At 55.1% G+C, this 11,738-nt stretch overlaps 1 protein-coding gene across 1 annotated transcript; it reads left to right on the forward strand.

Moving 5' to 3' along the window:
• Positions 1–261: 261 nt before the first annotated feature.
• Positions 262–11,503, forward strand: EFTUD2 (elongation factor Tu GTP binding domain containing 2; the record flags this gene model as incomplete). Its single annotated transcript, XM_010193194.1, has 18 exons — positions 262–346; positions 1,557–1,620; positions 1,963–2,053; positions 2,438–2,573; positions 2,849–2,976; positions 3,945–4,138; positions 4,279–4,390; positions 4,603–4,743; positions 5,140–5,241; positions 5,746–5,828; positions 6,942–7,028; positions 7,317–7,443; positions 7,914–8,001; positions 8,480–8,598; positions 9,060–9,154; positions 9,956–10,109; positions 10,666–10,773; positions 11,408–11,503. Coding segments are annotated over 18 exons (2,010 nt in total), but the record flags the coding sequence as incomplete, so codon positions are not given.
• Positions 11,504–11,738: the final 235 nt, after the last annotated feature.

The following is an 11,738-nucleotide window of genomic DNA, read 5'->3' on the forward strand; positions in this document are numbered from 1 at the left end:
TTGAGCTTTGACTTTCACTGCACGTATCTGGCCAGCGTGTGCGGTCTTGAATTGTTAGGAGCTGAGAGGTGCTGCAGATCTGAGCCCTGGGTGGTGGGGAGCAAAGTTCCAGTTCTGACTTGGCTTTGGCTCGATAGTTTCTCCGGGTCAGTGTTTCTTGAGTCGGAAGCCAATATCTGATCCATCCCCTTGAGCAGACAGAGCAAGTGCTGCTATGGCAGCTGAAGGCGAGCGCATTGCTGTGCTTTGCCTCCTTACCAGGAGAGCTCAGAAGCGAAGCAGTTCAGCCCTGCCTGCGTTGTCACAAAGTCTCCCGAGTCTGAGACTCGGCTGCAGCCGGGCGCAGGTTTGGCCCGCAAGGTTTTGCACTCTTGGCCTCTTTCTTTTTTAAGAAACTGGCGTCTTCTGGCTTGGATTTAATTTTCTGTTCCCCAGGTGCCCGCTCAAGGCAAGCTGCCACTTGTAAAAGTGGGCCTTTTGCTTGCGTGAGCCGGCTGTACAGCCCAGGCTTTTGAAGTCTCACCCTGGGGAACTCGGGGTGATCGCGGGAGCCGAGAGCAGGGGGAGGAGGGTGTTGTGCAGCAGCTGGGCCGGCTCTTGCAGAGAAGTCGGCTTAAGGGAGGATGAAGCTGCAGAGGTCAGGGGCTGATGCGTCAGGACCAGTGTGAGTCCTGGCGAGTTTGGAGAAATCAATGAGCTCCCTGGGCGGCACCGCGCTGGCTCGGTGCCTGCTGGGTGATGCCCCTTCTCTGTGGCTCTGATGAAGATGCAGGCAGTCGGGAGGAGATGTCGTCCGTGTGGGGCAGGCGCGAGCTGAGCAGGTGCTTGGAGTCGGTGCCGTTGGCTTGTGGCCTGCGGGGATTTCGTGTGCAGCCACCACCCTTCAGCTAACAGGAGTTAGAGCAGTTTGGCTGTCAGAGCCGCAGCCACCAGGAGATTTCTTATGCTTGCACATCTGCCCACAGCAAAAGCTTGTTTGGAAACTGCTGTAAATTATCAGCGCTGTCTTATTATTTTAAATCTGCCGTGACAGCCACGCGCTGCGCTGCTCCTTGAGCACTTGGGTCTTTGGCTGCGCACGTAGCGCATCAGCTGAAAAGAGAAGAGAACCTGGAGATGTTCAGCAAGGCAGAAAATGCTCGCGCTGAGCCTGCGGGGCGGATGGGGTGTAACCAGCCCAGCACCTTGGCACTGCAGCGTCAACGTTTGAGAATGAGGCAGATGCGAGTGGGTTCCTGCAGCGCGGCGTCTGGCCGGCTCTTCCCAGCTCTGACCTTGTGTGTAATTGGGAGAGCTGAAGTGTTCTGAGTGTGTGAACCCGTGTGTGCCTGGGCTGCTGCGGTCGTGCTGGGGCTGTTTTCTGCCCACCTCCCTGCCTGGCCTCCCCAGGTGAGGGTTCATCGTTTCCTCAGAATTGAGGCCAGGCTGTCACTCAGCAGCGTCGGTCGATGAGATCAAACCCTCAGGGTTGTGGTAAAAGCCTAAACTTGAGGATTTCCAAGTGAGAGAAATACGGCGTCATCTGAGAGACTTTTGTTGTTTGTTTTTCCTTTCAGGAGACATCAATTACCAGGAGTTTGCAAAGCGGCTTTGGGGTGACATCTACTTCAACCCCAAGACGTAAGAAGCCTGTTTCGGTGTCTGTTCGCTTACTGCTGGGTTTTTCCCTCATTTCTCTGTAACGCATGGGCCGGATGAGCTCCCAAGGAGCCATCCAAGCAGAGTTGTCCTGTGGTGGAGTGGTGTGTGGGAAGGCTGAGTCAGCCTCCTGCTCGGTGTGGATCCCCGTGGTCCTGTTGGATCCAGGGAGCCTCCTCTGGCCTTTGCTTGGGGTCAACGTGACTCCTGTGCCCACGGCTGCTTCCAGGGGACTGGGAGGGAGAAGATAACCTGGGGAGAGCAGAGGCTGTGTTTGCAGCAGGGGTGCTTGGTCCTCACGTCTCTGCTTTTGTCCCCCAACAGCCGCAAGTTCACTAAAAAGGCCCCAACGAGCAGCTCCCAGCGCAGTTTTGTGGAGTTCATTCTGGAGCCCCTGTATAAGATCCTGGCTCAGGTCTGTCGTGGATCACATCAGACAGGAGTAGCCAAGGGCTGAGCACTGGGGGGTGGTGGTGTGGCTGTGCCTGTGGGACTCGCCTCTCCTGTTGTGCAGTGGGATTTTCTCAGATTTCTGGGGTTCGAGGTGCAGAGCAACGGTGAGCAGCTCCTTCACAGCTGCTCCTTGCAAATGTGACCCTGTATTTGTGTAGAGCTGCCTTTGCTCTTTGCAGCGTGCTCTGACATCAGCCAAGTGATGATCTGAACCAGCTGAGCAGTTCTGTGAGCTCTAAAGCAGAGCATGAGCCCTGAGGGTGATGCCTGGTGTGTGAAGCTGCACCCAGGAGTTATTGGCCTTGACCCCCCAGCAAAGCTGAGAGTGGTGCTTGCTGCCTTGCAGGTGGTGGGAGATGTGGACACGACCCTGCCCAGGACTCTGGATGAACTTGGCATCCACCTGACCAAAGAAGAATTGAAGTTGAACATCCGGCCCCTCCTGCGGCTCGTCTGCAAGAAGTTCTTTGGGGAGTTCACAGGTAAGCGCCGGTTGTCTTCCCCTCTGCAGTCCTGTGGCTTCATCTCGCAGCAGCAGAGCCAGGGGCTGTGTTACAGCCATGGAGTGCTCACTTGCACAGCTTTCCACATGCAAAACATGAAACCATTTGCCCAAAGCTCAGCCTGAGACACTGCTCTCCTCTTCTGCATCACTGTGGGTGCCCTGCAGTCAGGATGGCTTGGCCTTGTTTTTATTGGCGTCCGTTTCTTTCCCCTGCACTGCTGAATCCCTTCTCACGAAGCGTTGCTCTTCCAGGCTTTGTGGACATGTGTGTGCAGCACATCCCCTCGCCGAAGGTGGGAGCCAAGACGAAGATCGAGCATACCTACACCGGCGGTGTCGACTCTGACCTGGGGGAGGCCATGAGCGAATGCGACCCTGACGTAAGGAAACTCTTCTGCTTTGCTCGGAGCGCCCCGAAGTGGGGCAGATCTGCCCTCCTTTCAGTGCCTGGTCAGGGCAGCTGCCTCCCAGCCAGCCATCTGCACTGATTTGACTTGCAGCGTTTGGAAACCTCTCATCCGATACTGAAACAAATCTCTTCACTCTGAGAAACTTCAGCTGCCTGCCAGGGCAGCCCTGGAGAGAGAGAATTGTTTGAGTGTTCGGAGAGGAGCAGGGCTAGGTCAGGACTGCAGAGCCCGTGGGAAGTGCGGGCTGATTTTGTGTCCTTTTGCTGCCTTTTTGTCCCTTCTCTGTGAAGTTTGATTCTCTCTCCAAACTCGGAGACTGATAAAAATAACCCTGCATTAGTTAGTCAGCACCTTTCGTACCAAAGCCTTGCGAGAACCTTCCTCCTCCAGCAGCTCGTACTGAGCTGTCATTCGGAGTCGTCTGCAGCCACCAACGCCAGGCAGCAGCCTGGGAGGAGTCTGCCCGTGACTTTGGCTCTGATGTCTGGAGAGAAAACGAGTCGCTCGTTTTAATGAGTTGTGATTGCCCACGTAAAGCTGTCCTGTGGTGACTGTCACCAGCTCAGCAGTTGTGGAGTGACCCTGTGGCTCTGGGAGCTGTGACCTGTGGAGGCTCGGGTGCTGTGCCCTGAGCTGCTCTGCAGGCCAGCAGAGGAGATTTCTTCTCGTGTCCTTGTCCCAACCCTCTTGACTGCTCCTCAAGAGGAGGGAGGAGAGCTCTGGTTGAGTCCACCAAAGTGGTTCCAGGGGTGTCCATAGAGGGCAAGGAGATGTAAGGCTTCCCGTGGAAGGAAATGAGGGGCTTGGCAAGTCAAAAGGAGTATTTCTAAATTGCAGCCTATTGATCCCTTTGTGTCCATGAGTCCTCCCAGGTCTGTGTCTGTTTCTTGACTGTGTTCTGAAAGAGCCTTGTTTCTCTCTGTTTCTCTCCTGGACAGGGTCCACTGATGTGTCACACCACAAAAATGTACAGCACGGACGATGGCGTTCAGTTCCACGCCTTTGGCAGAGTGCTCAGTGGTACCATCCATGCTGGGCAGCCTGTGAAGGTCCTTGGAGAAAACTATACCCTGGAAGATGAGGAGGATTCCCAGATCTGCACCGTTGGACGCCTCTGGATCTCAGTTGCGAGGTATGGAACACCCAGCGCTGTGTTCATTTGGGAGAGGAGTCACCTGGAGGGGTTGCTGCTGGGACAGGGGGGAGGACAGCGCTGCAAGGGGCCTGAGCTGGCAGCAGCGAGCGCTGCAGTGATGCTCCCCTGCCTCTTAGGTACCACATTGAGGTGAACCGAGTTCCTGCTGGCAACTGGGTGCTGATAGAAGGAGTGGACCAGCCCATCGTGAAGACTGCGACTGTCACGGAGCCTCGTGGCAATGAGGAGGTACTGTGCACAGCGGGTGTCACTCGGCCTTGCAGAGAGTCGAGGTGATGGAGCACATCCCAAAAGCTCCAGTGGTTAAAGAAACCTTTTCTGCTGAGGGGCCAGGGCACAAGAGCCACTGAGGGGAACAGGAGAGCTTCAAATGCTGTGACCAACCCCAGCGGCCACCTGATGATGCAGAGATTCAGCTCTTTGTCCCTGTCTGGTTTCAGGCTCAGATCTTCCGTCCTTTGAAGTTCAACACCACATCTGTTATCAAGATAGCTGTGGAGCCAGTCAACCCCTCAGAGCTCCCCAAAATGTTAGATGGTCTCCGCAAAGTCAACAAGAGTTACCCCTCGCTTACGACTAAGGTACCTCTGGTGTATGTGTGGCTGTTTGCAGCTCATGCTGTGAGCTACCTCATAGCCTGGTCTTAAAAGTAAACAGTTTTTTAGTGTGGGTTGTTTTCTTTGTTGTGGGTTTTTTCATGCTCTTGCAGTTGATCTCATAAATCATGTGGAAACAGCATAAAACTGTAAATCCAGCAGAAAAACACACACCTTGCTGTGCCTGGAAAGCAGCTTTCTGCAGAGCACACCAGCACTTCCTGCTAGAAAAGGCTGGGGGAGCTTTCCTGGGGGTGCTCTGATCCTGGCCAGTTTATTTAAAGCTGGTACTTCCTCAGGTTTGTGTGTGACCCTGGAAGGCAAGGCCCTGCGAGCAGAAACACTGTCAGGTTTTTTCTGACTTCCTGTCTTATTTTTCAGGTGGAGGAGTCTGGGGAGCACGTGATCCTGGGGACGGGGGAGCTCTACCTGGATTGTGTGATGCACGACCTGCGGAAGATGTATTCGGAGATCGATATCAAGGTGAGGAGCTGAGAGAGGGCTTTTCTCCGCTGGGGAGGGGTTTTGTCCCCCTGTCTCAGAAGAATGGGAGAGCAAACCTAGCTGAACACAGCGTGTGGACTTTGTCAGATCCTTTTACAAGGAACAGAAGGGCTGTTGGGATGCAAAAGTCACTCTTACAGCCTGACTGTGTCACACCAGCGTGGTTGAGAGCCTGAAAACGGGCTTGGAGAGGGGTGTGTGACCGTGTTCTATGCTCTTGCTGTATTTCAGCCACCACCTGGTGAGCATCAAATGAATAGAGTGTAATTTTTTGTACCTGGAATTAGGTTTAAAAGTTCCTCTCATGTTTGGATGAACGAGTTGGTAAAGCTGCCTGTGCAGGCCTCTGTGGTTCATATGCAGTGCTGATTGAAGCACAAGCAGATAAACCAGTGTTTTCTTGTAGGTGTTGAAGGGTTTCAGACAGTCTCTTTTAAAAGCAAAGACGTTCTCGAAAACCTTACGAACTCGTCGTTATTCCAGGTCGCCGATCCCGTTGTGACATTCTGCGAGACAGTGGTGGAAACGTCCTCCCTCAAGTGCTTTGCTGAGACCCCCAACAAGAAGTAAGAGCCCGTGGGCGAGCTGGGAGTTGGAGACAGGCAGCTGGAGGGTTCCCTGCAGACTTCACCCCTCCAGGGCTCTGTTCCTGGTGCCTGTTGAACAAACAGCGTGAGCTGGAGTTGGCAGCCTGGTGCTGCAGCAGCTCTGCTCTCCTCAGCACACACTGGAGTCCCAGGGCTGTGTCTGTGCTTTGTAGGAACTCTCAGAATGGAGGCAATAGAGACAGATCCACATCCTCCTTTCTTTTAGCTAAATTTCACACCTTCTCAGCAGTTCTGTGGTGTTTCCAAGACTAGGAGATGTATTGGGATCCTAGAGCAGGTGCCAAGGAGCCCAATGCTGCCTTCAGTAACTCCCCAAATGTTTTGTGAGCAGAAGCTTTGTCTTCTCTTGTCCATTCTTAATCTTGAAGTGGATTTTTGCCTTCCTGGTGATGCACTGGAACTTTACAGCCTGTCCTCATCTTCCTCCCCCAGCAGTGTGTTAGGAGATGCACACGTTTGAAAGAGGGAAGCCACGGAAGGGACACAGGCTGGATAACCAGGATGAAATCTAAGAGCACAGGACATGTTAATGCCTGAATTTGCAGGGAAATAATGAGCTGTCATATGCTGAAGATGGCTTTCCTGGGTTTCCCCGTGGCTTCTGGTTCTTGCCTTCCTTTATTCTGATATGCTGTCCCCATGGTTGGCAGTCTTATTTTTGGGAACAGAAAGCTTCCAGTCTTGGCTCAGTCCTTGAACTGTTGGACGTGTGGGGTGACCTGCACAGGGGGCAGGTTCCTCACGTTGGTGGAGTTCTCCAAGGCAACGTCCCATGTGCTGGACACAGCGAGTGCTGGCTCCCACAGCGGCGGTGCCTGGCCCGTGGGCTCCTGTTGTCCAGGAGGGATGGAGCCACGCTGTCCCTTAGCAATCTGCTCCTGGGCTTGAACAAACTTGGGAGAGCAGTTGTTGAGTGCCTGGGCTGCCTTTACAAGCAAGACAGTAACAGTGAAGGACACTGATGGCTTCGCCTCCCTAGCTGTGTTTGAGGCAGAGTGCAGTCCCTGAGGTCCTGCCAGTTATTCCCTTACCATCATTCCTTGGACTAATTGCAACTGTCTCTCTTCTCAGGAACAAGATCACGATGATTGCTGAGCCTCTGGAGAAGGGACTTGCGGAGGACATTGAAAATGAAGTGGTGCAGATAACGTGGAACAGGTATGACCGAGCTGAGGAGAGCAGGAATCCATCTAGAATCAAATAACTGGGGAAAAAGAGGATGTTGGGATCTGCAAGGTGTGTGCTGTCGGTCAGCAGCCTCTGGGCAGGGGTCCTGGGTCCAGCATGGCTGCCAGTTGGTCCATGGGCATCTCTGCCCAGCAAACGAGTTGCTCCAGGGAAAAAGCTGAAGCCATTTGATGGCTGAAGGAAACAGGGCTGTAAATATGTTGTGTGTGCAGGTGGGATACTTGTTTCCTAAAGTTTCTTCTCCTCTTCTTCTATCAGAAAGAAGCTGGGTGAATTCTTCCAGACCAAATATGACTGGGATTTGCTGGCTGCCCGCTCCATCTGGGCCTTTGGGCCAGATGCCACTGGCCCAAACATCCTGGTGGATGATACACTGCCCTCTGAGGTGAGAAATGCAGCTGGGGAGGTTACATTTCGGTGAGACCTTTGTCCTGTGGTGCCAAGAGGTGACCACCCCTTCCAGAACCTGCAGCAAGAGCCTGATGCTGTTGGAGAGCTCATTGGTTTGCCAGATCTCAGATCTGCTGTACATCCTCCACCATACTCCTATGCCGGACAGTAAATAGTCTGTTATTTTTCAGGCCTTGCTATTTGGGCCAACATCCTCAAGACTGGCAATGAATTGGCTTGCCTTTCAGGTTCACCAGAATATGGACTCTTAATTTACAGCTCTAGGTGACAAACTCTGGAGATGATGCTCCTGAGCTGTGAGAGGGAGGGATGGATGTGGGGGTATCGTGGGACATTGCTGCCCTTATAGGGGCTGACTTTTAAATGCCAGGCTCTGACTGTTACTGCCTTGTGATGCAGATTTAGTCTCTGAAGCCGTCTGTGTGTCTGTCTGTCTGTCTGTAGGTGGACAAGTCTCTGCTGGGCTCTGTGAAGGACAGCATTGTGCAGGGATTTCAGTGGGGGACCAGGGAAGGACCTCTCTGTGATGAGCGTAAGTAGGACTGTGGAGAAGTGGAGCTAAGATGATCGATCGAATTCTTCCATCTCTAAGCATTCAGGTGGTTTTGCTGGTGCAGTCCCTCGGTGGCCGGTTCCCTTCTCACACCACAGCTGGGGACAGGTCTGGGGATGGGTGACAAGGGAGAAAACGGGTCCTCTGCCTTTTTCCTGGCTGCAGCTGCCTCCCTACAAGCCAGGGGCTGTTAGCTGGCACGCCGGCTCCCGTAGACCTTGGCTCTGCTCACGTCGTGGTGCAGACCACCAGGCACCCTGCATGACAAGCTGTGGAGTTTTGTGTTCGATATGCGGGGTTAGGACGTGGTCATGCGTTCCCTGCTGGAATTAAATTTAGGAGAACTTCTGGTGGCTCTAGGCCTTCGGGTGTTTGCTGTGTGCCCAGGGTCTCTGGTGCTGGCGTGGCAGAGGACGTCCCCCTCGAGTCACTTGCTGTCATTTCTGCCTTTCCTCAGTGATCCGCAACGTGAAGTTTAAGATCCTGGATGCGGTGATTGCTCAGGAGCCCTTGCACCGGGGTGGAGGACAGATCATCCCGACGGCCCGCAGAGTGGTCTATTCTGCTTTCCTGATGGTGAGGACCACACCGTGCACAGCAAAGACTGAACCTCGCGCTGTGCCGGCTCCTGGGGGCTCCAAGGAGCGCAGGCTGCACGTGTGCTGCGCTGTCAGCCCCAAGGACATCGGTTTAAACCGACTCGTTCATCCGTTCCTGTTCCCAGCGCCCTTGTGGGCTGGCAGACGGGTTTTACAAGCGGTCACGTTCCAGTCTGGCTGGGAACTTGTGTGCATCTGCTCTGTCTCCCTTTCTTGCTGGCGCTGGGCTCGCTGGGCAGGGTGAGCGTGGGGGAGAGGGAAGTGTGTGACTCATGGCCAGGAGGAGAAAAGCTCTTTTCAGGGTCTGACATTTGTTTGGGCAGCCATGGGGCAGCGGGGACCCTTTCATCCCCAGTCAGGCTGCGTTTGGTCAGAGCACGCCAGGCCTCGTGTTGGTGCTGTGGGGGCTCAGTGGCTCGTGTCCCTTTCTCCCCACAGGCCACCCCTCGCCTGATGGAGCCGTACTACTTCGTGGAGGTGCAGGCTCCTGCCGACTGCGTGTCTGCGGTGTACACGGTCCTGGCCAGGCGCAGGTGAGCTGCTCTGCCCAGCTGCCATCGCCCAGCAGTGCAAAGCAGCGACTGCTCGCTTGGGATCTGGGCGCTGGAGACGTTCATGGTCTGGTGCTGCTTGTAAAGCAAGGGGAGAGGGGGAAAGCTGTAGGAAATTATGGCTGAAAGCTTCTGTGACTGACCCCAGCCCCTGTGCTGTGTGGGGAGCGGACGTCCAGGGTCAGATGAAGCCTTTGGTTTGTGCCTGGTCCTTCCTGAGTGTCAGAGAGGAGAATATAAATGGACATGGGAGCTCACTGGGAGCACTGTGTGCAGCTCTGGGGCTCCAGCATAAGAAACACATGGACCTGCGTGAGTGGGTGCGGAGGAGGCCACAAAGGTGATCAGGGGCTGGAGCAGCTCTGCTATGAGGCTGAGAGAATTGGGGTTGTCCAGCCTGGAGGGAAGGCTCTGGGGAGACCTTAGAGCACCTTCCAATACCCAAATGGGCTACAGGAAAGATGGGAGGGACTTTTGATCAGGGATTGTAGCAGTAGGATGAGGAGTAACACTGTTGAACTGACAGAGGGGAGATTTAGACCGGATATTGGGAAGAAATAATCCCCCTGTGAGGTGCTGAGGCCCTGTCCCAGGGTGCCCAGAGAAGCTGTGGGTGCCCCCTCCCTGGCAGTGCCCCAGGCCAGGTTGGACGGGGCTGTGAGCAGCCTGGGCTGGGGGAGCTGTGACCCCATGGGGATTGGACTGGGGGGCTGTGAGGTCCCTTTAACCCAAACCAGGCTGTGACTCTGTGACATACAGACTAATCTCTTGACGTGTTGGCAGAGGCCATGTGACACAGGATGCCCCGATCCCGGGCTCTCCTCTCTACACCATCAAAGCCTTCATCCCGGCCATTGATTCATTCGGGTTCGAGACAGACTTGAGGACCCACACGCAGGGACAAGCCTTCTCGCTCTCTGTCTTCCACCACTGGCAGGTGAGTCCGTGCCCTGGCGAGCCAGGGAAGAGGGATGTTGGTGGAGCTCAGTGCCACGGCTCACGCAGGGCAGGACAACGTCTCTGGCGAATGTCCTCAAAGGGTCTCGAGCTGGGGAGGCTTTGAACGCTGGCTGTTGAGTGTCTGCCAGAAACCAACGGTGGTGGTCTGAGTCACATCACCTTTTGCCCTACCGAGGGAGCACCGACAAAATGTGAAAGCCCAAGGCTTGGCTGTGAGCAGAAGAAATGTGCCTGATGTGTAGAGAGGGTTGCGCTGACTGGGACCCACGTGGGTTGTTCTGGCTGGCAGGTTTTTTGAGGTCTTGGGGTACAGCAGCACGTGGGGAAGCTGGGACATGCTCTTGGCTTGGGTTCGCAGCGCTGTCAGTGACTTCTCGCAGGTGCGATCGCCAGCAGCGATGTGACAGTTTTCCTGTGCCAGGAGAACAGATGGGTGCTGGGGGCGTCCGCAGGGCCCAGGGGGGTTTCCCGTTGCAGTTCAGGGTCTCCAGGAGGCTGAGCCAACCCCCAGCATTGCTGACCCTGTGTTTCAGATTGTGCCTGGTGACCCCTTGGATAAGAGCATCGTCATCCGACCGCTGGAGCCCCAGCCAGCCCCGCATCTGGCCAGAGAGTTCATGATCAAGACCAGGCGTAGGAAGGTACGGCTGGGAGTAATCCCTGCAGCGTCCCTCTGTCCTTCTGTACCAGCGGCTGAGCTGTTGCCGTGTTGTCCCTTGGGCATGCTGTGTCCCCTCTGCGTTCCCAGAGGGGACTGATGTCCTTTGTGCCTCGGGACTTCCCTCACTCTTGATCCCCAGTGCTGCCTGTGATGGTCCCACAAGTGACTCATCTGGCAGTGCCTCCAGGCCAAAGCGGGGTCCTGCAGCATCCGCTGAGCCCTGCTTCGTCTCCCGCCCGTCTGACCCCATGGTGGCCTGGTTTAGTCCGTTTGGCCTGCAGAAAAAGCAGGAACTGATTTCTGTGCTGGTTTCGTGAGCTGGACTGGGGGGTTGGAGGGGCTCCCGGGACCACAGAGGGAATCAAGCTCCCCTTTGGGAGGGCGGTGACCTGGTGGATGTGCTCAGCAGCAGCACCCACACATTTGCAGCTTCCTGAGAGGCTGTTGGATGTCTTCAAGCTGTTGAGAAGCACTTCATGCATTGCATATTCTCCTGCCTTCTCTGGAGCCCAAAAATGCATCTCATTATGGGACACCAGGGCTTTCTGATGGGATCTCTGCCGTGGTGGCTGTACGACCAAACAGTAACCTCTGGCTTTGCCGTTACCCTGCAGGGCTTGAGCGAGGACGTGAGCATCAGCAAGTTCTTCGATGACCCCATGTTGCTGGAACTGGCCAAACAAGACGTCGTTCTCAACTACCCCATGTGAACGTGCTCCTGCGGCGTGAGGGCTGACCCGAGTCCTGGCCAGCATCCGTTTGTCCTTCCCCATCCCTGCTCGCCCAGCCCTGGCTCCTGGATGCTGAGGGCATTCAGGGTTGCCCTTTCCTGGCTGTAGATTCTCCCGAGGCATTCGTGGACTGGGTGCTCAGGGCCTGCTCCATGCACTGATGCTTTTTGTGTTATTGGTCTTCAGTCGCTGTGGCCTCCAGCGAGATTTTCCC

This window comes from Mesitornis unicolor, unplaced genomic scaffold, assembly GCF_000695765.1.
Source record: "Mesitornis unicolor isolate BGI_N332 unplaced genomic scaffold, ASM69576v1 scaffold4381, whole genome shotgun sequence".
Classification (NCBI taxonomy): Eukaryota; Metazoa; Chordata; class Aves; order Mesitornithiformes; family Mesitornithidae; genus Mesitornis; species Mesitornis unicolor.